Here is a 27,492-nt window from a genome sequence, read left to right as displayed (position 1 = left end):
TCTTGAGATCGAGCCCCACATCAGGCTCTGCACTGACAGCACGGAGCCTGCTTGGGATTCTCTCCCTCTCCCTCTCTCTCTGCCCCTGCCCTGCTCACTCTCTGTCTCTCCTGAAATAAATAAGCAAAATAAATAAATAAATTAAATAAATAAATAAATAAATAAATAAATAAATAAATTAGTTAAAAGAATTTCTCTTCCCAAAGAAAGGAATATAAAACATTTTTTTCCTGCGAGAAAAAAAAAAGAAACAGAGAACTCTATTTTTAAAAATCCTGGTTATCACATGTAATTTGAAACACTAAAGAGTATAAATAAAGTCAGGCTCCTCGTGGCCCAGTGTGTGAAGCATCTGAGAAGGCAAGAAAATACCTGCTCGGTCCAGACCTCGGACGAAAGAGAGCATGCTTCCCTTGGTGGCGCTGTGTGTCGTAGGGCCCCGAAAGATGTTACTTACATTTCAATTTTCTAGTCTGTTTACACTGACCACAACATGAATGGTGTCCTTGGACTTGGCCGCTCGGAACTACAAGCCTTCCCCAGCCCCTCTCTAAAATGTGTCACCCAAGCACTGAAGCATTGATGGGTGAAATATGTAGACTGGGATATAATTTTAATTCATCCAGAAAAATAAGTCGGGGAATAAATGAGAATGGAGGAATTTTCAAAAACCGCTGAAGCCGGGTGAGGGGTATACAAGGGCTCATTATTCTCTGTGCGTCTGTACTTGAAAAGTTTCACAACAAAATTTTAAAATAAAATATACGGAAATACTACCCCCATGGCACGATTTAAGAGAAGTTTAAATTGAACCCCCTGAGAAACGAGGAAAACTTTGATGATATGTATTTGATGGCGTCGAGGAAGTGGAAAAGGCCACGGGGGGGAGTTCAGAGACCATCTCTATACCTCAAGACTCCACGCAAGTGGCGGTGCCTAGCAGAGGACTGGCCACATGGCCGTAAGGTAGAGACTGAACAAATGATGCCTGCCTGATTTGTCATTAGTTTCTAGGACACATCTGCAATTGCCAGAGGCAAAAATCAGATCAAGAGATACCAGTATCTTCCAACCCTCACCAGCATCAGAATCCACATCCCAGCACAAAGGGCCACGGATTGCACGCCCCACAACAGAGACTACAGAGCACACAGTGAGTGGGTCCTGCCCTCTCAGGGAATTTCCATCTCCAACAAGCGTCTGCAGAAGAGAGAGCCCGAGAGCCTCCTCCGTGAGCGTGTTAACCGTGCGGCAAACGCACAAGCAGCGCAAAGCTCTCGCTTAAAAAGGAAAATCCAGATGAGATCGCCAAGAAGCCCTTCCGCAGAGAGTCTCTGCTGTCTCGCCAAGACTGTGTCTCTCCTCCTGATTTTTTCCATCACACGACCAGTCACTTGTGACACACGGGAAGTATGGTGTTTCCGTACTTAAGGCTCTCAGGGAAGCCCCGACAGCTAAGAAGGGAGCGGACTGAAGGGAACCCACACATCTGACAGGGCAGAAGTAAAAGCTTTCCATTGTACAGAACTCTTCCCCGTCAGACACAAACAAAATAAATGTCTTTTTTACTAAGGGCAGAATCATCTAAAAAACGGTAACAGAGTTCTATCAGTGGGTTTTTCCGGACTCTTCAAAGCCACTTGCCCAGAAAGAAAAAACTATTTTAAATGGTTTGTTTGTCTTGGCCTAAAAGATGTGCAGAATAGGTGAAAAGAACGACTCGTGACAGAAAAATGTGTCTGTATGTCTTTTTCCTTCGTCTGTCCTATGTCATACATTATAAATAGCAAATTGCCCTCCGAGCCCAAACTGAAGACAGAGAGCCCATTCTCCACTCTCTGTTTTTTCTATGAAACATACAAATATAAAACCTGACCTGTAACATATAAGAACAGAACCCCACATGATGTATCTCTGTGCACACTCAATTCACAACGCTCTCCCAAGTCTTCATTTAAAGACCATCAAAATAATGACTTACCATCCAAAGCAAAAAAGTGCAAGATAAAGGCCCAAAAGGGTAGCAACGACATGTCTTATAAAACAGCTAGTTTTGCTTGAATGGAGGTAAGTTCGAAACCAAACGGCTGCTAGCAAGGCGAAGAGCTGGCACACGACAAAGTTGACCTGCAAAGAAAAATTAAAATTTCGTATTAGCAACACGGACTTGAATTCTTCACTCGCCACCACGCTTAAAGTCTCAGGCCCAGATCTTCTAGAGTTTACAAAAGAAACGAAACCAAAAGCAAGAACCGGGGCCTTCTTAGAGAGGACAGCCCCAAGGGCAAAGAATGGGCCCGTGTGCACCTGCCTGTGCTCCAGGGCCAGGTGGCGTCCGGGGTGGAAAGGCCTGGGGTTGGGGGGGGGGGGGGGCACCTAGAAGAATCTAGAAGATGTGGGAGTGCAGACACAGAAAGAACACAGGGTGCGCCCTGTGGTTTAAGGGAAAGAGAATCTGGTCTTCATGACACAGGCAAGTTTCTCCAAATATGCCCTGGGTCAAGAACTGGTCAAGGCCCCTGAGGGTCTGGTGGAGTGCATCTTCTTCCACGTGGAGCTCCACCACTGAGGAACGCTGGGAACCAAGAGCCTCAGCTCTGGGGGACCTCAGGGACGGGTTCAGAAGGCGGATGGATGGACGGAAACGGAGAAAGGAGCCTTCAGAAAGCAACAAGAAAAACACGGACCCTCAAGTCCACCAGCATCAGATTTTTGCTTCGTAACTCGCAGTGATGCTGCTCTTGACAGTGGGAACAAAGTGCAGGTGGCAACGTCATCCCGTCACACGCCTGCCCTGGCCAAACAGGGCAGAAAAGGCTAAGGAGAAGAGTCTCTTACGTTATTTAAAGACTCAAGGGGCACCTGGGTGGCTCAGTCGGTTAAGCGGCCAGCTTCCGCTCAGGTCATGATATCAATTCACAAGTTCAAGCCCCACGTCGGGGTCTGTGCCGACAGCTCGGAGCCCGGAGTCTGCTTCGGATTCTGTGTCTCCCCCGCTCTCTGCCCCTCCCCCCCACACACTTTGCTTCTCTCTCAAAAAATAAACATAAAAAAATTTTTTAAAAAAAGACTCAAGAAAAAAAATCTCCATTTTTTTCTTATGAAAGATATTCTCAGAGACTGTTGAGGAAAATAGGTCTTTAAAAATCCATCTGACATTAGGAACTTGCAAAAAACACAAAACAACAACGAAATCACTGTTTCGGGCCCCTCAACCAGGAACAAATCACACTATCTACATGTAGATGCTGCTATAGATCCATAGAGATGTCTCTGCCTAAAGACACAGACAACTATGCGCTCTTTCTTGCATTACAAGGAGAAAAACAGTTGAACATTGTTGTACTTTGTCTAAGAGACCATTGTTCTTTGAAACAGTTAGACTCAATACAAGCAAATTGTCATTCCAACAGGTTCTAAGCACTTTTTCCCTCCTAAAAGGTTCTAACAATAATTTCTTAATTAAGCAAAACGTAAATGCATCAGAAAAATGAATATTTTTGGAGGCGCCTGGGTGGCTCATTTGCTTAAGCATCCAACGTCAACTCAGATCATGATCTCACGGTTCATGAGTTCAAGCCCCGCATTGGGATCACTGCTGTCAGCTCAAATCCCGCTTTGGATCCTCTGTCTCCCTCTTTTCTCTCTCAAAAATAAATAAATATTGGGGCATCTGGGTGGCCCAGTTGGTTAAGGTCATGAGTCCAACTTCGGCTCAGGTCATGATCTCGCGGTTTGTGAGTTCAAGCCCCGCGTCAGGCTCTGTGCTGACAGCTCAGAGCCTGGAGCCTGTTTCGGATTCTGTGTCTCCTTCTCTCTCTGCCCCTCCCCTGCTCACCCTCTGTTTCTCTCACTCTCAAAAATAAATAAACCTTAAAAAATAAGTAAATAAGTAAACATTAAAAAAAAAGACCAATATTTTTGATATAAAAAACTAGTCATATCTGCAAAGCTTCTCACAGTTTAAAATTTTTCTTTCAAACATCCTTTAATTCAACAAAAATTTATAAAGCATCTACCATGGGCAAAGCATAGGAAAATCAAAAATGTGCAATTCCTAGTGCTAGGCCTGGATAAATTCAGAATCTGATGGGAAAAGCAAATCGGTACACAAGGAACTTCACCAGTGCTTTAAGAACACCCCACCAAAGGAAGGAGAATGAAGGGAGCACGAAGGAGCATGAAGGCAGGTGACATGAGTTCCTAATCATAGCTGATATCCACAGCCACATGAGCCATTGGTCCCTGTGTCCCTACTTCCCTCTCTCTCCCCTCCCTTTCTGTCTTCATTTGCGTCTAATATAAAACAAAGCATGATAAGTATCACAGAAGCATCCTAGAGCCACTGACATACAGAGTGTTGCATCTTTGTAAATATCCCTTTCAACATTGTCATCTTACGGATAAAGAAAATGAGATCCGGTCTCACTCTAGACACTGAATCAAAATCTATGGGGGTAAACCCAAAAGTTGATGTAAAAAACAAAAGACAACCCACATGTCTTGATAATCCTCAAGGTGTAAGAACCAACAGTGTTGGAAAATAGGGAAAGGGCGCGTTAAACAAAGAAACACCCAAACAAACAAACAAACAAACAAAAACGATGTGAAGAAACCAGTGAGAAATGGAAGTGAACACGATGTGGAATCCTGGGAGAGGGGGGTCTAAAGGGAGAGGGGGGTTGGAAAGCGAGGGCTTTGCACATCACGCTGAGGCGTTTACAGGGGAGCCCAAGAGTACGGAGAAAAACACTGAAGTTTTTTAAAATAACAAAAGGCATGTGGTCCTGCAAAGGCAGGAACAGAATAAGGACAGGAGGCTACACGTCCAGATGTCCAAATACCTGTCTTGAAAGGTCTTAAAGGTCAAACTTTCCCAAACTGAAACCGTATCTTAGTCATTCTTTCACGGGTGGGGAAAGGCTGGGGAGACCAGTGATTCCTGGAAAGGGAGAGGCAGCAAGAAAGAAGGAACAGAACCACAGTGTCTGAAGATCACCATGCCCTGGGTACTTGCAACCGATTGTCTCATTTAATCCCCGGAACAAGGTGCCACTTCGCATTGTACTCGACCGACTCAACGTCATCTATAACAACAGGGGGCACCCCACACTCAAATCCAAGTCTGACTAGTTCTAGGCTGTACGGTGGGCGGCCGCTCCCCTTCCAGGGAAAGTCTGAAGGTTAAGCTCGATCGCCACAGGCGAGACTTGCAGACACGATGCTGTCTGCAAAACACCGCCACCCTACTTAACAAAACCTCTACAACGGGCCACTTCCCATAGCTGATAAACTCAGTGAAAAAGATCCTATGTGGAGTTCACACCCATTTGTTTTGACTTGTTACGAGTCAACCCTTTATACAAGCTCTCTTCTAGATGGAAAGAAAGACAAAAGATTTTATGTTCTTTTCTCGAAACTATTTTATTGAAATATACGCACATGACCTGATGTGTCCTCAAAGAAACTGGCCCCAGTTATTTGGGAGTTGGGGGGCGGGGGGGTAGGGGTGGGAAGGCAGGCAGGATACAGGAAGAGAGAAGGAAGCCAAGATGGATAACCTTAGCTAACTTAAGACTTACTGGTCACATACCTCACTGGATACAAAAGAAGCCTTTTTTGAAAAGTTGCACAAAAAAAGCCCTCATAAAAGCAATAGCTGCAAACCTTCCCAAGGATGCTCTTTAAGGAGTGTGTTTTACACTGGTGACAGGAGTATTTTCTTCAACACCGAATGACGTGGCTTGACCTCACAATTAAGTTAGCGTCTAGGTGCTCAACTGGAAAGCCCACTGCTCATTTATGCCACTCCAACGTAACAGCTACAAGAGTAACTTATTTCTTAAGGACATCCAAAGAAATGCTTAATATCCCCAAATAAATCTGCAAACACGTTTAGGGAGAAGGGCCCGAGACGGGGATGTAGGAGGCTCCTGGGCTCGCCTCCTCCCGCCTGACACATGGCCCCTCAGAATCTACCGCTACACTCAGAGCGATTTATAACTGTGTGAGGTACTGGACGGTAACTTCCAAGGGTGATCATTTCACAACATGCCTACACACCAAATCATGTTGTACACCTTAAACTCATACAATCTCATATGTACTCATATCTCGATAAAACTGGGGAGAAAAGTAGGTCATTTAAAAGCTGTTTCAAAGATACAGGTGCTAGGAAAGAAAAGACTGGTAGATTTTACCATATAAAGATTGTTAAACTATGTATGTATGGCAAAATGCAGGAAAAAAAAAACAAAACAAAACTCAAAAGATAAAGGAAAAGTGCGAAAATATTTGCAGAACACGGGATAGAAAAAAAAAAAAGAGTCATTTACCTAATATACAAAGAACTTCTACATATCCACAAGAAAACTGAACTACTTAACAGCAAATTAAGCAAAAAGCATGAACATTTACAAAAGTCAATGTCCAGTAAAGATCTGAAAACTCTTCTCTCAACTCCAGGTAAGGCCATGCAAACGAAGGCAGGCAAGGAGGTATGGAGCCCTGAGCCGGCTAAGGGACCAGGGCAGTGGGCAGCCGTCACTGCGGGCACATTGCAAGCTCCTGAAAGGAAGTTTAACGGCTATCATCAAAACTTAAAACGCACTACTCTTTCCTCAGAAAGCCACAACGTGATCCCAGACAAAGGGCATACACAAGAGGGTTCACTGCAGCACCGTTCAAAACAGACATGAACCGTGTCCGTCTACAGGAGGCTGTGTGTTAAACAAACGGTGTATTTCCCATCTATGGAAAAGAAGCATCTCCTGTCAGTAGAAAGCAAGCTAGACTATTCAGTGAACGTAACTGGGGGAAAGGACTCTTCTTCGGGAAAAACTAAAGTCACACCCCCTTCATCAACTCTGCTGGTAACACCGGGCTACGTGTCTAGTGTGACACTGCTCAGGTCTCCACCTGACTGACGGTCCTCGCTGGGCTAGCACCCATCGCAGGGCAGGGCCTGCCAGGGCTGCTCCCGGGGGCGGGGGGTGGGGGGGAGCAGGTGGCAGCAAAATGAAGGCAGGCTTTCGTTTTAGGACACAGGGGACGGGCTTTGCAGACCCCGCCACAAACTCAGACCCGAAGGCTCTCCCACCTTCTCCCGGGCCCCTCGCTTTCTGTCCCAATACTTCCCCAGGCAGATCTCCTCTAACTGCTCCCCAGCATCTGCTCCTTGGGGACCCAAACGGACACAGCCATTCTAGGCAATTTACAATTACCTACCTGATCCTCACGTAAACCCTCTAAGATGGGCTCTACGGTCTATCTTCGAGATGAAGAAACAAGAAACCAATGTGCTGCCTTCCACATTTAACAAATTCCCAGGCACCTGGGTGGCTCAGTGGGTTAAGCTTCCCACTCTCGGTTTCGACTCAGGTCACGATTTCACAGCTTTGTGAGTTTGAGCCCTGCGCCAGGCTCTGCACTGACAGTGCGGAGCCTGCTTGGGATTCTCTCTCTCCCTCTCTGCTTCCCCCCTGCTCACTCGCGATCTCTCTCTCTCTCTCAAAATAAATGAATGAGCATTAAAAAAAAAAGTTCCCGAACGAATGAATGCTCAACTGTGGTGGTCATTAATGCTATTCACCTACTTCTGCTCGTCTCCTTCTGAGCACATGAAGACTGAGTGTCCCGACTCCCTGTCATGACCAGCCATGGCCAGTGAGTTGTGAGCACAGTGACGTGTGTCACTTCTTAATTACCAGAACAAAAACCTTCCAAGTTATCTCTCCATCTGCAATGTTCCAGAAACGATGAGCAAAGCCCCCCTGCCAACTCATAATTAGACAAGTGGCAAGACAGACCTTTGTTGTTCTAAGCCTGTGCGATTTAGAGACGGTTTGTCAGCCCAGCATCATCTACTTCATCCTGACTGCTAGGATTACTAAAACTGTGTATGTCCTAGACAAGAACGCGAGAGATTATGTAAGCTTCTTACGCAATAGAAATCACGTAACAAATAACATTAATTTTACATGAGATTTGCTACACAAAAATTAAAAACTTCTACATAATAAAGGAAGACTAAAAGAGTATCATAAGTAACAATCTGGAAGAAAAAAAATATGCACATGAGATACATAACAAAGGGCTTTAATACTCAAAATGTAGGGGCACCTGGGTGGCTCAGTCGGTTAAGACTCCGACTTGGGCTCAGGTCATGATCTCGCAGTTCGTGGGTTTGAGCCCCGCATCGGGCTCTGTACTGATGGCTCAGAGCCTGGAGCCTGCAGCGGATTCTGTGTCTCCCTCTTTCTCTGCCCCTCCTCGGCTCATACTCTGTCTGTCTGTCTCTCTCTCTCAAAAATAAATAAACATTTTTTTGAAGTTTAAATTTTTTTGAAGTTCAAAATGTACAAAGAACTAAAAGTCAATAGGAAAAAAAACATAATTAAAAACTGGGAAAAGAAATAAACCATTCTCAGAAAGAAACTAAAAGTTGAATTGGATTTTTTAAATGTGGTTAAAAGAATTGCATAGATGTCTTTTTGATCTAAGTTTTGATGTGGAAGATCCCCAAGATATACTAGTAAGTGAGAAGCGCAGGCTGCAGAACAGGAGAAAAATCCAAACTATTTATGTATGCGTTCATTAATTTTATATGTACATAAACACAAACACACTATATAGTTACAATGTATATTTACATTAATTAATTCTATATTTATTTATTTCCTGTACTAATTATGAGCCTGTGAGGCACCCACGATGTGCCAGACATCAGCATGGTCTCCATGTAATCTATTTAAGAATGCCACACTTCACTAATTGTAGGTGCTCAACAAACACCAGCTGCGCTCCAGGCACAGGCCATGTGAGTCGTAGGCCGACCTCATATAACTGTCAGGACCATCTCGTGGAAGCAGGCACCTTGACCTCCAGAGCCCATGCTCCTCGCCACATGCTGCTCTGCTTTCCTGTGCGCGTGCACAGAACTTGGCATCCAACTGTGGGACTGGTTACCCCCGAGAAGGAGATTAACGGAGAAGAGCTGGATTTGAAATACCCCAGGGTTGCCAATGCTGCGCGTACAGTAAAGGCCCCTGTGCAAAGCCCTCTTTCTGACTGTACTCCTCCGTGTCCCCTGCCAAGAATAAACTACCGGCCTTAAGCTGTAGCTCTCATGAGTATTTTCCTACGTCTACCACCCGTGTAATTTACATATTGTATTGCTTTGGACATTTTGAATTTTATAAAATGGTAAAAGACTCAAAGGATCTGCATTTTTCTTGCACTTAAGATCACACTACTGATGGGGGGCGGGGGGGAGGCGCCTGGGTGGCCTAGTCGGTCGAGCGTCCGACTCCTGGTTTCAGCTCTGGTCGTGATCTCACGGTTCGTGGGTTTAAGCCCCATGTTGGGCTCTGTGCTGTGGGCACGGAGCCTGCTTGGGATTCTCTCCCTTTCTCTCTCTGCCCCTCCTTGCTCTAGCTCCCTTAAGTAAACTTTAAAAACAAAGATGACACTACCACCATTCTGGTCCCGCTGCCCCATATTCTCGACGATAGTGGCTACTGTCAGACTTGTACTTTTTGCCAAGCTAATGGATGTAAAATGTTATCTCATCGTTTCATTTGGCTTTCCCCTGATCACCAGTAATCGGTAAAAATAAAATTGCATTTTTCATGTTTATTGGACATGCAGTTCCTTCTTTATATCCTTTGCTCATTTTTCAAATCGGGTTGTTTTCTCAATGACTGTTTTAGAGACTTACGTATTTGAAGCTGATCTTTGCAAATAACTTCTCTTGGCCTACGTACGGCTTGCCTTTTATCTTTGTTTGTGGTGTCTTTTTCAATAGGAATTTTTTTTTATGATTTGTGTGGTCTTCAGTTTGGGGTTTTTGTTTTTGTTTTTTTTTTAGTATGGTTGGCATACAGTGTTATATTAGTTTTAGGTGTTCAACACTGATTCCACAAGTTTATTCAATAGGCTACATTCACAAGTGTTGGCTACCATTTGTCAGCACACAGTGCATTACAATTTCACTGACTATTAAATTCCCTGTGCTGTGCCTTTTGTTCCTGTGGCTTATTCATTCCATAACTGGAAGCCTGTATCTCCCACGCCCCTTCACCCGTTTCGCCCATCTTCCCACCCCACCTTTAGCTTTTGTTTTCTGCACTACACATACAACCGTATTTGTTACATGAATACACAGACACGTATCTATCAATTTGTGGGGTCGATATTTTTAAACAATGGAAAATAAGTTCGAGTGTGATAGTATCACTGAATTAGACCAAACCCAGAATTCTGAATTTCCTACTGAAAGGCGTTCCAACATTTATCTGTGTCTACCTCCTACAAACACCTCCATGCTCCCAGCACTAACGTTTTCTGATTCTATCAAATAAATGTTGTCACGTTTCACAAAACTTAAGTTATCCTCACAGTCTTACCGTGAGATACATGTTCTCTACCTTAAAGGAAACAGCAAGCATGGAGGATTAGGAATCCAGACTTCTTGGCTGTGTCGCATGCCTTTTTGTTTCGTCCCAAAGTTGAACCCGATCCTACCATCTTCCCATTTTTACTAAGGGCGTCTACACTTCAACTAATGCACAGCTAAGAAAATGTTATGCTTTAAGTTTCCTCCCTTCCCAGAACATGACGAGGGAATTTCAGAGGTGTTTAAGTGCATGTCAAGGGGTGCCTGGGTGGCTCAGTTAGTTAAGCGTCCGACTCTTGATTTCGGCTCAGGTCGTGATCTCGCGGTTGGTGAGTTCGAGCCCGGCATCGGGCTCTGCACTGACAGTGCTGAGCCTCCTTGGAATTCTCTCTCCCTCTTTCTCTGCCCCTCCCCCACTTGTGTACTTGTGCTCTCTCTCTCTCCCAAAATAAACTTTAAAAAATATTTAAAAAAATAAAACATATGTCAAGTTATACACTTATCATCGTGCAATTTTCTGGACAAATCTGTGCTGTCCAATAGATCATCAGCTACATGTGACTATGAGCACTTACATTGTCTACTCAAAACTGAGATCTCAAATACTCACCAGACTTCAATGACATAGTATAAAAAGGAATATAAAACACCTCATTAAGAATTTTGCTTGTTTTTTAGTGAAAGAGAGAGACAGTGTGTGTGCAAGGGCGGGGGGGGGGGGAAGAGACAGAGAGAGAGAGAGACAGAGAGACAGAATCTTAAGCAGGCTCCACACAGCATGGAGCCCAACGTGGGGCTCAATCCCACAACCCTGGGATCATGACCTGAGCCAAAATCAAGAGTTAGAAGCTCAACTGACTGAGCCACCCAGGCGTCCCTCGGTAATAATTTTTATACTGATTACAAATCGAGATATTTTTAACACGGGGATTAAAATAAATACATTATGAGCATTAATTTCACCTGTTCCTTTTTACTTTTTTAATGTGTCTACTAGAAAATTTTAAATTATCTATATGGTTGGCATTTGTGGATCACATTGTATACTTATTACACAGACACTGGCAAAGCTGATATACTGCACTTTTTTATTGTAATTCCAGTACAGTTAACACACAGCGTGATATTAGTTTCAGGGGTACGAGACAGTGAGTCAACAATCCTATACATTGCTCAGCGCTCACAAATAAGAAACGTTCTCTCTGCCCCCTTCACCGATTTCACCCATCCCCCCACCCACCTTCCCTCTGGTGACCACCAGTGTGTTCTCTGTAGTCAAGAGTCTGTTTTCTAGCGTGTACTTCTCTTTGTTCGTTTGTTTTGTTTCTTCGGTTCCACATGAGTGAAATCATACGGTATCGGTTTTTCTCTGACTTATAAATAAATAATGAAAAACCTTACGTTTAGAGTAAAAAAACCTAAATCTCGAGGCGATTCAAGAGGAGTACAATCCTCAACATATTAACAAAAGTGGCCCAAAATATCAACCACTACCTCCGTATCTCTTATCGATGGGATACAAAATATGCTTTGATGTTACTTTTCTATAGTGTAAGTGGCTTCTGGGGAGCGTGTTTACATCCTCCGCCGGTGGCTTACAAGGCAAACGGCCAGCCTTTGGGAGACCCGTAGCGGTGGGGGGGGGGGGGAACAGGGCCACACGGGCTGTGGTCAAGGAACAAAGGTCCTCCAGGCTCCACAGACGGAACGACCCTTAGCATGTTCGGTGCTGTGCTCGAATCTACCTGTGTAAGTCCAGCTGTACAACCCTCACCCAGACAGCCAGTTAGAAGTGGATTCTTGGATACTGGCCCCAGAAATTTTATTCCCCTAGTCTAAACCAGAACCTTGAATTTTTTCTTTTTTTTTTTAAATTTTTCCCCAGGTAAAACTTGTGTGCAGCTATGTTTGGGAAACATGTCCTCAGCAACCAACCTCAAATTCAAGTAGCTACGATGGGCCCCAAAGGCAAGACAAAAAAACACTTTTTAAATCTTCAGGAGATAATACAAATTAAACCCATATAAAATACCATTAGAGGGGCACTTGGGTGGCTCAGTCGGTTAAGCGTCTGACTTCGGCTCAGGTCATGATCTCACAGTTCATGGGTTCAAGCCCCACATCGGGCTCTGGGCCGACAGCTCGGAACCCGGAGCCTGCTTCGGATTCTGTGTCTCCCTCTCTCTCTGCCCCTCTCCCACTTGCACTCTGTCTCCCTCTCTCTCTCAAAAATAAACGTTAAAAAAAAATTTTTTTTCTTAAATATCATTAGATACCCATCAGATTGCCAAAGTTTTAAGACTGACAATACTAAGCGTAGACTACAATGTGGACAATGGGAACTCATACACTGCCAACACACAACTACTCTGGAAAACAGCCTGCATTTTCTGACGGGACTGTTTCTGAAGATATTCCTACCCTACAACTCAGCCACTTCCCTACTCACAGGTATAATATGGGAATCAGGAGACGTGTACAAGAATATTTAAAACAGTGTTGTTCATTATAGCCAAATGCTAGAAAAAAACCCAACGCCCATGAACAATAAAATGGCTAAATACACTGTGGTATATTCACACAATAGGAGGCTACGCAGAACAATGAAAATGAAAGAATTACAGATTTTTTTTCACAACATATGGATTAAACTCAACACGCAATGTTGTATGAAAGAAGCCACACATCTTTTGAATCCACTCAGAGGAATACACACAACATAAAAACATATATTCACAGAAAGTTCCCCCAAACAAGCAACAAACCGCATTGTTTTGGGGAAGCCTGCATGAGTGGCAAAGCTATAAACAGCATGAAGTGACTATCACTGGAGCCACGAAAGTGATCACGATGGAGGGAGGGATCCGGTCACAAGGAGGAACGTACAGGGTGGTAATATTCTATTTCTTGCCCACGGTGGTTACAAAGATAACGATTTTTAGTTTTTTGTTAAACTTTATGTATTAGCTATGACAGCATTAGGTGCCGTAATAAAGAGGCACACAAAAATGAGGTTCAGGTAACAGTCCAAAGCAGACATTCCTGGCCAGCGGGCAGCCTTCCTAGGCAGGCGGCATAGGGGTCCTTGCTCCCTCCACGCTGGGGTGCCATCATCCAGAACCTCATCGTTGCTTCACCCAGCCGTGGGAAGGGAAATACGAGAGCATCAAAAAGGCACACTTCTTTCTCGAGAGCCCCAGCCTGCAAATGGGGCACAGATCGCTGTGGGCAGAGCCGGTGGTGGACCCTACCACAGTGCGAGGCCGCCAGGGCCCCGTGGCCGGGCCGTGTGCCAGGACAGGGAGACACCGACTTCTGCTGGAGAGCCAGCCGTCTCCACCCCCCTGTCACTATGTCTCATCTACTTTCCCATGTGGATATGACATTTCGCAATTAAAAGAGTAAAATGAAACACTAGCTGTATCTGCCCAAGTAGTCATGAGTCTGCCCCAAGAAATAAATTCAAAATGTCACTTTACACACACAATTAAATTAGGAGGCCAAGGCATGAAACTGATAGTATTAAATTGTTATGCATGTATCTATGCCTTTAGTTTACTATGAATGTTTAAACCTATAAATCTTAATGTTAGAAGTGTCCTAAAAGACCAACTGGTCCAGCCCTCAGTCCATATAGTGTTTCCCTCAGAGGCCGCCTGTAGATAGATGGTCAATCATCCATCTTGTGACTCCAGAGACAGGATAGGACGCTCACTACTTCACAAGCCAACTGTTCCATTGTGGGAAACCACTAACTTTTCCAAAATGCTTCCCGACAGAGACCTGAACTCTTCCTCCAAGAAGTCCTCCTTGCCGTCTGTCTGGCCTCTGTCCCCACCCAGGCCAAGTCAAGTGTCCCTCGATGGTCCCACGGCACCTACACACACTCAGTGTGCTCGTCTATCGTGTGCCCTTCCCCACGTACACCTCTACGCTCCTCAGTGGGGCACAGAATCTGGTATAAGACACACAAACTTTCTTTTTTTTTTTTTTTTTTTAAGGAATTGGCCCTATCTGTGTCTTCTAGAAAGACACAAAATAAGCCTAACTATCTTTCCACGAGGATGACTCCTTTGACGATGTGCCAACTTCTTTCCACAGTAAGCCACAGCAGCTCATCAAATGCTATTTGGAGAAGAGCATTCCAGACTTTTGACCAACTTTGTCCAATTCATGTACACACTACTCAAATACAGAAAAACAGGTATTTCCCTGCTTTTGATATAACAATTTCTGAATCCTACAACACCAACATACAGCTTTCTTAAAGTCACAATTAGATACTTCGTTAACTGTATTTTAGATGACAAAAAACTGCTTAGGAATTTATTACTTGCTCTGACACCCACCAGGAACATTAAAAATCATGAAAAAGAATTCCAGATAAAAAGTTCTAAGGAAATATAAGTGGGGAAAAAAAAAAAGACTTAAAAAGCATAAAGTTTAGCTTAGTTAAATATTTTCTTTGGAGAACAGGTTAAGAAGAGAGTTCAGTCCTTGTTTCAAATGCATCCATTCTCAGGGAGTGGGGAAATAGAACTTTCTATATACTCTCAACACTAATGGCTTTTTTTTAATGTTTTATTGATTTTTTAAGAGACAGAGACAGAGCACGAGCAGGGGAGGGACAGAGAGACAGGAAGACACAGAATCTGAAGCAGGCACCAGGCTCTGAGCTGTCAGAACAGGGCCTGACACTGGGCTCGAACCTATGAACCAGGAGATCATGACCTGAGCCAAAGTCAGATGCTTAACTGACTGAGCCACCCAGGCATCCAACACTAATGGCTTTTAAATGTTCAAATTAAAGTCAAGAATTACATAATATCTCCATAGTAAAGAGATAGAGAACACCTCAAACTATATATATAAATTTTTTAAATGTTTTTTTAATTTATTTTTGAGAGAGTGCAAGTGGGTGGCGGGGGGGCAGAGAGGGACAGAGGATCTGAAACAGGCCCCGACAGCATCAGCGAGCTCGATATGGTGCTTGAACTCACAAACCATGAGATCACGACCGGAGTCAAAGTCGGACGCTCAACCAACTGAGCCACCCAGGTGCCCCCTCAAAACAAACTTTAATAGATTGCTCTTTTTCTTTATAAACCTTAGTTAATTAATGATCTTATTAATCCTAAATATTAAACACCATTCCTGCTCACAAATGATTGTGCTCAGATGGAAAAACTATCACATAAACCCAATTTCCCAAATTGTGAACCGAAATAGTCTATCAGAAAACAAAAACTTGATGGCTTTTTGTGTAGCAACTAAGCATCAGGTCCAGTGTCACTTGGCAGAATATATCATGACTATACAAATAAATTAAGAGGAGAGAAGACTTCAATATAGACTCAGGAGCAAAACATCACCCTCAACTAAAAATACCTAGAGTTTTCTAATGACTAGGGGAACAGGAATTAAAAATAACTGCCCAACAGAAGTTTTTTGCTTGAGATTTAAATGTCATCCTGAATACACCAATATAATTCCCATTTGTAGCATGGGTGGTTTTAATGCTTTGGAGGTTCTGAAGAGCTAAGCAGAACAACAGAACCCAAATAGAGCAAGGGTAGGAAGATGATAAGGCAAGAGAGAGTCAAGTAGCTTAACAGGCTTTGGAGTCCAACTGCTAACTAGCAGTATGCTCTTGGACGATCTGCTTAACAACTCTTAACTTCATCTTAAAAACCATCGTCATAGAGACAAACAACAACCAGCTAGAAGATATAATGGAAGGAAAAAAGCCCACATACAACAGCATCCAGAAACACTAAGTCCCTAAAAATAATCTTAAAAAGAAATGGACAATGTCTACATGAAGCAAATTTTAAAATGCCATACAGAGGAAGAGATCCAAAAACCACTTGACTAGAAAGGGCAGCCATTCTCAGAGAGAAAGACTCCAGCATCATAAAAAATGTTCATTGCTCCCTACGTCAATCAGTAAATGTAAGTCTAACACAACAAAAATGTCAATAGCCTTTTTAGAAAAGAAGATGATCTTAAAATTAATACAGAAATATAAACAAGTAAAATAGCCAGGAAATTATTTATAATGAGAGTGGACTTCCCCTGTCAGAGAGTAAAGCAAATTTAAAAGCTAGAATGAGGACCAGATAAAGAGACAGATCAATGAGACAGAAATGGAAGTCTAGAGACAGATTCAAACACATCACGGGCATGCAGAATATGATAAAGGTAACGTTTTAAAGTGTTCTGAAGCAAAACCAATAAAAAAAATTAGATGCAATTCTGGTACATAAATATAAATATAAAAATTTCCCTAACTGTCAAACACTATAAGCAAAGTAAAAAGATAAACAACAAACTGGAAAGGAATACTTACAAATCATACCATAAAAAGCTACTTTCCTCAATATATATAAAGCTCCTACAAATCGATAATAAAGAGAACAAAATAATAGAAAAATGGGCATATATATGTATATACATGGTCAGTTCTCCTTCATATGAAAAGATGCCCAAACTCTAAAATAAGGTAAATGGGAATTAAAATCAGAATAAGGTAACGTGTCACCTATCTAATTGGGAAAAATAAACTTCAAGAGCACTCTGCATTGTCACATGTATGAGGAAACATTGCTGGTGGCAGTGTATACTCACAGAATCCTGATGGAGAACAATTTGGCAATGTGGGAGAGGATATATTTAATGTTATGTATATGTATGGCAGCATTCTATAATGGGAAAAATTGGAAAAGACAGAGACTGGTTAAAGTATGGTACATTAAGTCAATAAAATGCTAAACAGCCATCAAAAAGAATAAGGCAGCCCCATAAGTACTGAGATGAAATGATCTAGATTTCCTGTAGCAGCAGACCGCTGTCCCTGCCAAGAACACCCTGATTTGGTTCAGTTACCAGGCAGCCACTTGCCTCAAGAAAAACTAGACCCTTTCCTAGTGCCATGGGGTGAGCAGTGACTGATCTCAGACAATCACTGCCAACAACTAATTCAGGACATGTACATGTGCCGCAGTTCTGGTCCATGAGAAATGAAGCCGAGGGTTCTTGGGAAAGTCTTCCTTACACGTAAAAACGACACGACATAGATATATGGGCTTTGCCTGGGGCCTCTGCAATTTACATGAGACCCGCTGAATGGGAAAGGCGCCTGGAAGTTAGTTGGGATGCTGCCTAAGAGAAATAAAGAGGACAGCAGAAGAGAAAGACCGAGGAAGTAGGCTTTGATAACATCATTAAGCTGCTGAGTTAACCGATTCTGGAACATGCTACCCCTGGGCTTTCACAAGATCACAGACATCCCCTGGGGGATACCTCTGGAAAGATACCCCCGGAAATGGTAACACTGGTTGCCCTTCAGGGTAGAAGACCGGGGTAAAAGGAGACTCTTCTCATCGTATATCCCTGTCTACCTTCTTATTTTGCACCATGGGCATTTATTGTCTGTCCCCAAATAATTACATTTTTGTAAAGTGACACATGCTTGTTTTCGAATTTCCAAACATAAAAATTGGGCACCAAGATTTAAGATAATTATCTCATCTCCCTACACTGCCTCTGCGTCGCGAGTTTCATCCCACAAATGTCACGTCATGGCAGCCAGGTCTCAAAGAATATAAGCATTTTCAAATGGGATTAGGTCACTGCTATATACAAACAACCCTCTCATCAGGCATAAAGTAACTTAAACTCCACTACTGTCAGAACCAACTTTAGTAAGGTAATACAAAGCTCTTCAATTGGAGAACTACAACCTCCTCATACAGAGTAAAAATAAATTCAAACCAAAAATCTGGAAAATTGGTTTTTATAAACCACCATAAAAATCTACAGATTGCCCAGTAAGAGTAACATTCACGGGGCATCTGGGTGGCTCAGTCAGTTGAGCGTCTGACTTTGGCTCAGGTCATCTCACACTTCGTGGGTTCTCAAGCCCCACATCGGGTTCTGTGCTGACAGCTCAGAGCCTCGGAGTCTGCTTCAGATTCTGCGTCTCCCTCTCTGTCTGTCCCTCCCCCACTAGCACTATGTCTGTCTGTCTCTCTCTCTCAAAAATGAACATTAAAAGATGTTAGAAGAAAGAATAATATTCTTCACAAAACTCAAATTGGACGCGTAAAGTGAATTCTTTACTGTACCCTCTTCGGCCTTATCATTCTGCCAAACCTGCCCCTTCCCTCTTGGGGCCCCATCTTAATTAACGGGATCACTTCCACCCAGCTCCTCAACTAGAAACTATGAACATTTACTCATATTTTGGGGCTCCCAAAACTTTTTAAACCATTCCTACACAGGGGCACCTGAGTGACTCAGTCGGTTAAGCGTCTGACTTCGGCTCAGGTCGTGATCTCACGGCTCTTGAGTTCGAGCCCCGTGTCAGGCTCTGTGCTGACAGCTCAGATTCTCTGTCTCCCTCTCTCTCTGCCCCTCCCCTGCTCACGCTCTGTCTCTCTCTCTCTCTTTCTCTCTCAAAAATAAACATTAAATCATTCCTATTCAGCACTTGTCACTTGTCTGACTTCCCTTGAGACTGTGAGCTTCTCAAGGCTTGAGAGTAAATTCTGTTCATCTACGCATTCCCGCCTGTCCCCGAGTGAAGTGTCTCGATCCATTTGTGCTGCTAGGTCACTGAAAGAAAAAGTAGAGGGCGGGGGGGGGGGAGGGCGGGCGGGGGAGTCATGCCTCAGAGTTTGCTTAAAATCCAGGAGAGCAGACCATTAAGAATATAACAGTTCATATTTATCTTCCATCCCTCTTAGGGACGTAAAGCTCTTCCTAGTAAGTGCTACCGCGAGAAACTTCATAACCAGAAACTTAAGAATAAACCTAGAAGCATGAAGATGACTTCTATTCCACATTCAACAAACACTGTTCAGGTACAATGACCAACGCAGACATGCTGGTTCCTGCACTCACACAATCTACAGGCAGCACAAAGACAAATGAAGAATGGTGACGGTTGCAAAGAAGGGTGGTAGGTCGAAGAGTGACGTCATGAGAACACAAAGTAAAGGGACTTACGTGGCGTGCGTCTCTGGACTATATCCTATCTCCCGAATTATATGGCAACTGCCTGAATTATATGGCAACTCCCACATAAACAAACACACTGGGCTTAGGTAGCAAAGCACCCTGCTCTACTGGGACAGGCACACACCTAGATACGACATTCTTTCCTCTATCATTGCCAGGCAAGGGCACACAGAACAGTAAGGCAAGAGCCAGACCTCCCACATCCTCCTACTCCACAGTGAAATCCAACATCATTAAAAACAGCCAGACTCCCAGGGGTTTATTAACTGACAGATCCTGAAGCATAGTCTCAGATCATCCACAGAAATCAAAAAGCAGTAAGCCTTTCCAAATGCACAGAAGCAGAAAGCAAGTGATTTAATCAAGACCTCAAAGAGGTTAAAAGTACCCGTCTTCTACCTACCAGGTTAAGGTGAGCTTATGTCCTTTAATTTAACTCTTAACCATCCATGTAAAACTCCTGGTAACTAGTTAAAAGGAATTTATTTATATTTGCCTATGAAATCAAAAGGTGCTAGATTAACGCATCCACAGCTGCTAGATTACAAAGCTCAAGTAAAGGCAATCTGCTGAAACAAATTTAATCCAGATAAAAATAAATAAACTCACCACACACATATCCCAAAATATCACATGAGCACAGACACAAAGAAAGGGTTAGTCTGCTTAACATCTACAACACTTGTCAAACTTACTCTGACATATGACTAACAAGTTGCTCATCCCTGAAGAGAAAGGGGATAAGTACAAGAACAAGGAGCTACTGCCCCCTTTTATTAAGAGGGTTTAGAAAGTGTGTATCTGTGTGTGTGTGTGTGCGTGCGTGCATGCATGTGTGTGTGTGTGTGTGTGTGTACCCCTTAGTATCTGTCTCTTCTGTGGTCACAAATAATATTAGCAAATCGAATATTTGTGACGGGAAAAAGTAAGAGTCTAAATTCACAACGACTGGATAAACAAATCGTACTGTACCCTACAATAGAATGTTACTTAGCAATAAAAAGGAATGAACTATTATGACACACACAACAACATGGATAAATCTCAAAATAATTATATTGAGAAAAAAACCAATGAGGACCATGTGCGGTACAATTCTATTCATATAAATTTCTGGAATAGGCAAACCATTCTACAATGACGAAAAGCAGATCGGGGGTGCTTGGAGATGCAGGTCAGGGGGAAGCACCAGGGAGGTGTGACTAAGGGGCACTTCAGGAGTGATGGGTACGTGCATTATCTTTATTGTGGTGAGTTGCTACGGATGGGTACTTGTGTCAAAACATCCACTTTTACATGTTAAATATGCACAGTCTACTACCTGTCAATTATACCTCTCAAAGGCTGTTTCAAATTTTTTAAATAGGGGCACCTGGGTGGCTCGGCTGGTTAAGCGTTCAACTCTCAGTTTCAGCTCAGGTCATGATCTCACCGGTTCACGAGCTCGAGCCCCACATCGGGCTCTGTGCTGGGATTTTTCTCTCTCTCCCTCTCTCTGACCCTCCTGCGTGTGCGCGCGCACTCTCTCTCTCTCTCTCAAAATAAATAAACTTTAAAAAAATAAAATTTTTAAAATAAAAATCAACTCACGTTGACCATCCTGGGGGTTTAAGTGAGAACGTGGTCGTGCGATTGAGATTACCTTTACTTTTAGAAGGCTATTTCATTTATTTCACTTATATATCATGCTTGTGGACAAGCAGTTGACAACAATATTGGAATGAATACAGATAGGGAACACCTACAGGCTTGTATTTCCTCCCTGTTCATCACTGTCATGATTCAAAAAGCTAGACACATTTTAGTGAAAATTCTTCAAGTTTCTCAGAGAGTCTCTGTGACTCAATAAATGTCTGGTCTTCAGAAAGAATGGAGCTTAAAGATCATCCAGTCCAACCTCCTCAGTTTACAGACGTAAACTGAACATTCCATCCACTCCTGGGGAGCTCACCTCCACGTTCCCGACACTTCCCTTTTTAGTCATTTTAGTCTGGACCTCTCCGTTAGGCTTCTGACTCATTTAATCGACTGCCCACTAAACCACCTCACCTCAATATCTAATAACTCTCTAAAACCGGCTGTGGTCCAAATGGGAACTCTTGATCCCACCCCCGACCCCAACCACCAACTTCTTACTGCCAAACTGACACATCTCAGCAAACGCACCATCACAAAATCAGTCGTTCAATCAGAAGCCTCGCAATGAACCCCTGAAGACTACTTATTTGTCCCCTTTCACACTGAATCCAGTCCTAAATCCTTGCAGCTGTCTCTCCAAGTTATACCAGCCACGCATGTCCTAGCTCCTTCTCCGCTGCCGCCCATGCCTCTCGCCTGAACACCTACAGGTCCCCTTGTTTCCGCTCTCACCTCTCCAAGTCAGCCACCGCACGCAGCCAGTCGTGTGACCACATCAGTCCCCAGCTTCAAATAAGCTAGGCGACTGCCCATCATAATTCAAATAAGCCTTTTCTCTGCCCTCCAAGAACCAGGCCCCCGTCTCTAGCCTCGTCTACCACTACTTCTCTCACTGATCATCTCTAAGCCATACTCATCTCCAACACAGCAAACTCATTTCCACCTCAAGGGCACAGTCCCCCACCCTAAAACCACACCTGGAACACACAAAACAGATACTTCACCAGTGACATCTAAACTCAAACATCACCTTCCAGAGCTTCGCAGACCTCACAAGCTAAAGCAGCATCCCCAGTTGGCTGGGATCATGTATCTCATTTGATTCACTTTAGGGTACGTTATCACTGAAATTATCTCCTAAATTTGATTGCTTATTTATATTTGCTAATAAAATTTATTTATTAACGTATTCACTCCTGCTATCTATCAGAAGCGTTAGCCCAAATAAGAATAGTGGTCCTTTCCCAATTTAACTTGAAAGCACTCATATCCAGGGACGTACGCACTACTGGGTAAAAAGCACCCACCCTAAAAAAAAAAAAAAGTCAATTTCAATACTATTAATTTTATACAGCTTCGAATCATGCAAAAAACTCACTGGTTCCCCTGGGCTGCCTCATTAGCATCAGATTTCACGTCAATACAGTATCAGCTTACACATATGTTGATTTGATTTTGAAATTATACTGCCGACCACCAAAATCAGTATACTTTTCATTAAGGGTCATGTCAATATTAAAAGTATTAACTTTTCATGATTAGCTTGAGCTCTCAGATGCTGCCTTTGGAATACTCAGCCGTTAAGCACTTATATAATACATTATCCAAATGAGCCAAGATAAGCATTTTTAATTCCTCACTTTTTTTTAAAGAACTTTTAAAGGTTTCAGACATTGCTATCAAAAAAATATCACAAGTGATCTGTAGGTCTCTCAATGTCATACACTGTACATTACTCTACAGTAAATCTTTAAAAATAACCCCAGAATATGGGGTGCCTGGGTGGCTCAGTCGGCTGAGCGTCTGACTTCGGCTCAGGTCACGATCTTGTGGTTTGTGAGTTCGAACCCCGCGTCGGGCTCTGTGCCGAAAGCTCAGAGTTTGGAGCCTGCTTTGGATCCTGTGTCTCCCCTCTCTCTCTGCCCCTCCCCTGCTCATGCTCTGTCTCTCCCTCTCTCTCAAAAATAAATAAACATAAAAAAATTTTTTAAAATTAAAAAAAAATAATCCCCAGAATGCACATTTCATGAGAACAGGGGTTTTTGTCTATTTTGTTTACTGTAACCCTTAGCACCTATTCCTGGTATATGAGCAGCACTGAACAAATATGTGTTGTTAAATATTTGCACACTACTCACATTTGGTCTTACTGTAATCAGATCACCATATCATTCCAAATGTATGTATAAGCTCTTATTCCTATTGCTTGATATAATTTTAATGTTAAGCATGCACTGAAAAGTAACTCTTTGATGCAATCACAACAAAAATGGACTTCCAAATTATGTGGTGATGTCTGGAGAACTGACCGCAAGGGACTGACATCTGTCCTCGTCACATAGGGTACGCAGAGGAGGCAAGACTCCACACAGTAGCGATACACGGTCTCTGCCACCAAACTCCTAACACGAGTTTCCGCTCTCGGGCCGGGGAGGAAACACAGCTGGAAGACCATCTGTACATCCCAAATTATCAAATATTTACACCAACTCCGAGGTGAACGTTAAGCAGCTCCACACAGCTGATAAAGAAAGTCAACACAATTAAGTAGTCAAAGGCAGCAATTATGAGCCATAAGAAAGTTGCTCAGTTTCGAGGTGTGTCACTAGTAATTTATTACTAATGAAAAGTTAAAATAGTCCCTCAAGGTTGCAAACAATGTACTTTAATAAAGGTTATCCCCAAAGCATTACTCTTGCCCTCCCATTTCGAAGAAAACAGCAGCAGAGATGCAACCGGTTTGCCGGGAACTATATGTGACACACTGTACGGAAATGGGAATGTGTCTCGTGTGAATGTCACCCAGCATATCATAGCGGGCTGACAACTGTGGATCTAAAGAAAGCAGCACATTACTACCTAATAAACTATAAATACAAATCCTTGCTCCAGCCATAACCAAGTAACCTCTGGCATTTCTAACCTCTTTATGTCATGTTTCTTAATAGGAAGATAAGAATAACCTCTATCTACAGTTGTGGATTATGAAATTTACAAAGAAAAACACACAGACATTACACACAGTTCCGATCCTTTACCGAACACGGTCTGCCTGCCTGGCCAGCTGAACTGAGTCACAGCAGATTCAGAACCCACTAGGGGAGCTCCACTTATAGGAGGCATCTGGAATAGTCCAATTCACAGAAACAGAAAGTAGAGTAGTAGTTACCAGGGGCTGGGAGAGGGGGAGATGGAGAGTTGTTGTTTAAGAGGTATACGTTCCCATTTCACGAGATGAGAACATTCTGGAAATGTGCTGCACAACAATGTGAACACACTTCCCACTACCGAACCATACAGTTAAAAATGATTAAGGTGGTACATTTTACGTATTTACATATGCTATATGTCATCATAATTTTAAAAATTTTAGTTATTTCAAGAAATAATCAAGAACTTCATCAAAAGACAGCATAAAGAAAATGGAAACTCAGACTACAAACTGGAAGAAGATATTTTACAACACATATAATGGACAAAGAATTCAAATCTAAAACAGAGAGAACCCCGAAAAACATTAGGAAGAAGACAAACTACCCAAGTTTTAAAAAGTCAAAAGAATGAGCATTTCACAGAAGAAAAATACAAGTGGCCAGGAGCTAAAAATACTAATTTTCTTGTGTTCAGAAAAAAAATGAAAGTAAAAATCACAAAATATCTTTTCATACCCAAAAGAATGGCCGAAATGTATCAGTCTGCTAACACTATGTGCTAGGTGATGGTGAGGATGTGGAACAGAATTTTAATACACTGTTGGTGGGGGCTTTATATTGGTATAACCACTTTGGAAAACAGTTTGGCATTGTCTAATATAGTTGAAGATACATTGCCCATGACCATTAATTACACCCTAGGTAGATAAACCTTAGAGAAACTCTTGCATGTGTGACAGGCAGACAGGAACAAGAACTTCACTACAGCCTTATTTATAAATAGTAAACAACTGGAAACCACCCAAATGGCCTTGGTCAGGAGAACACAAATAAGTTATAGCATATTCACACTGGACAGAAGTAGGAACAAAAGAACTACGGCTAGCAAAAGAAATCTATCTGGCAACCATAATATTGATTTAAAAAGCAAGACTCAGAAGAAAACATACAGTATAAATCATTTAAATAAAGGTCAAAAGTCAACACTGAGCAAAACTAAACACCATGCTGTTTAAAGATACATACACTTATAGTTACCACTATGAAAAGGAAATGATGAACCTCAAATTCGAGAAGGCACTCCTCTCTTGGATGAGCTCTGAGGGGCACCCAGGGAGCTCGAAAAGGTCTCCCTGAAACTTGGAAGTGTGGGTGAGGATTTCAAAATCAACTCCCCAGAAAAGGGAGGATATACTAGGACAAAAAGCTCTAAAAATAAGTGAAGAACTGTGGGGGATGGAAGGGAAAAGGAGAGAACTAGAAATCCCCCAATATTATTAACTTTTATTTTCTAAGTAATAACAAACCAACTTCTAGATAGCAACTTAAACTTGACATCACCTGTAGCACTAGTCAAATTTGCTGTAATTTTAATGTGCTAACGGCCAAATGTCAGTTTTAGCTTTTAAAATTCCTATTATGGCACCAAATAGTATAAATCCTTCAGCCTCCCTATAGTCATTATCACAAAGAGAGACATCAAGACAGGAAAGCCAGTCGCCGCCCCCCTGGTCACAGAAGGAAGAGCAGAGCAGGAGCAGAAGAGCAGGGAGAGGCTCCTGTAGACACGCCGCCCGGAGGAGATGGAAAGGCAGGCAGCTACGTGAAAATGCAGCTTGCTCAGACCCCTCCTACTCCTGACCGGTGTCCCTCTAAGAAAAAAAAATGTAATACACTGGCAGACTGTCCTCGAGGCTCCAAATATATGGACACATATATTCTTCCTCGGGGAAAAAACCCAACATTTCCTATTTCTTTTCCTGATAGCTTATAACATCCAAATCAAATTCTGAGTTCTCCACTGCTCAACTAGCTGTATTAGCTGGGACCTGAGGTCAGACACACGGAGCCACTGATGCTGACTGAGAGATCACCTGTTTTCTTCTTTTTATTCACAGTGCTCTCAGAAAGGATGTACTTGTTTGATTTTAGTTTTTCTCGTCATTCTAATCAAATTACCACAGGCTGTTTATTCTGTCAAGCCAAATTCTTAGTCTGAACGCACAATGGAATTCTTTAACTGAATCCTGAGCCCTCCCCTGTACTCTGAACTCCAGCCTCACAGTCAATGGTCTGCTCAACATTTCTACTTCAAAGTCTAGCAGACCTCTCAAACTCAACGCAGCCAAAGGAAAATCCTTCATGTCCGTCCTTTCCCACGCTCCAAAGCCACTCTCTTCCCTCCTCCCATCATTTGCCCAGATGCTCAGGCCAAAAACAGGAGCAGGCGTCATCCCCCCTCTTCTCTCCTGTGCATTTTAGATCCATCGGCAAGCACGCGGCCGGCCACGCCCCCCAGCACAGGCCAGCCCCGCCCCTCCAGTACCGGACACCGCCGGCCCCACCCCCCGGTGCAGGTCCCGCCCCTCCAGCAAACCACCGGCCCCGCCCCTCGGCACAGGCCAACCCATTTACCCCCTCTCTCCCCTCCCAGCTCCCCCTGTCCGCCAGCACACTGCACCCCTGCAGCCCACCCTCGTGTGCGGGCTGCTCAGAATGACTTCTTCCAATGAGCATAATGTGGAAAGTGGGGTAAAAAAGAAAACTCAGTGGCGAACCCGGACAAACACTGCCTAGCCTGTGATCAAAATTACACCAAAGGTGATAAGTCAAGTTGAAAGCAGGCACCTTGATAAGAAGTGATGAAAACAACACTGCACCTCGGTGCCCTTCCAAACCCCCACAGCCCAGGCTGACTGATCATGAGGAAAACATCAGACAAATCCCACTTGAGCATGCTACAAAACGACCAATACTCCCCAAAGCTGTCAGGTCATCCAAACCACAGGAAGTCTGGGAAACTGTCCCCATCTAGAGGGATGTAAGGAAACACGACAACTAAATGTAACATGGGAAACTCTACATAGGATCCTGGATCACAAGAGGAACTTCTTATGAGCTGTCATCTGCCAGCCGGGAAGAGAGGCCTCACCAAATCCCCACCAATGCTGGCACTCTGACCTCAGACTTCAGCCTCCAGAACAGTCTGTCGTTCAAACCATTCAGTCTGTGGTATTTTGTTATGGCAGACCAAGGTAATATACACCTTAAGTAAAAACCAAGGAAATCCAAATAAAGTATGGAATTTAGTTAATAATAACATACCAATATTGGTTCACTAGTTGTGATAAAGGTTCACACTAATATACCATATTAACAACAGGAAAAAGTAGATGTGAATTATACGGGAACTTTCTGTACTATCATCACAACTCTCTATAAATTTAGAACTGTCCTAAAACGAAATTTATTTAAGAAAAAAAAATTGAAATGGCTTCCTATCCT

At 43.0% G+C, this 27,492-nt stretch overlaps 1 protein-coding gene across 3 annotated transcripts in view; it reads right to left on the bottom strand.

The window, feature by feature from the left end:
- MBOAT2 (membrane bound O-acyltransferase domain containing 2) overlaps positions 1-27,492 on the bottom strand; it is a 128,573-nt gene that overhangs the window by 76,199 nt on the left and 24,882 nt on the right. For all 3 annotated transcript variants that reach the window (XM_049652575.1, XM_049652574.1, XM_049652573.1), the window contains exon 2: positions 1,982-2,127. Coding sequence is in view for 2 of the 3 variants with exons in the window: in XM_049652574.1 (XP_049508531.1) it covers positions 1,982-2,127 (146 nt within the window). In the remaining variant the exon portion in view is untranslated. The remainder of the gene's footprint in view (positions 1-1,981; positions 2,128-27,492) is intronic.

This window comes from Panthera uncia, assembly GCF_023721935.1.
Source record: "Panthera uncia isolate 11264 chromosome A3 unlocalized genomic scaffold, Puncia_PCG_1.0 HiC_scaffold_12, whole genome shotgun sequence".
Taxonomy (NCBI): Eukaryota; Metazoa; Chordata; class Mammalia; order Carnivora; family Felidae; genus Panthera; species Panthera uncia.
This window is presented reverse-complemented; position numbering and strand designations above follow the sequence as displayed.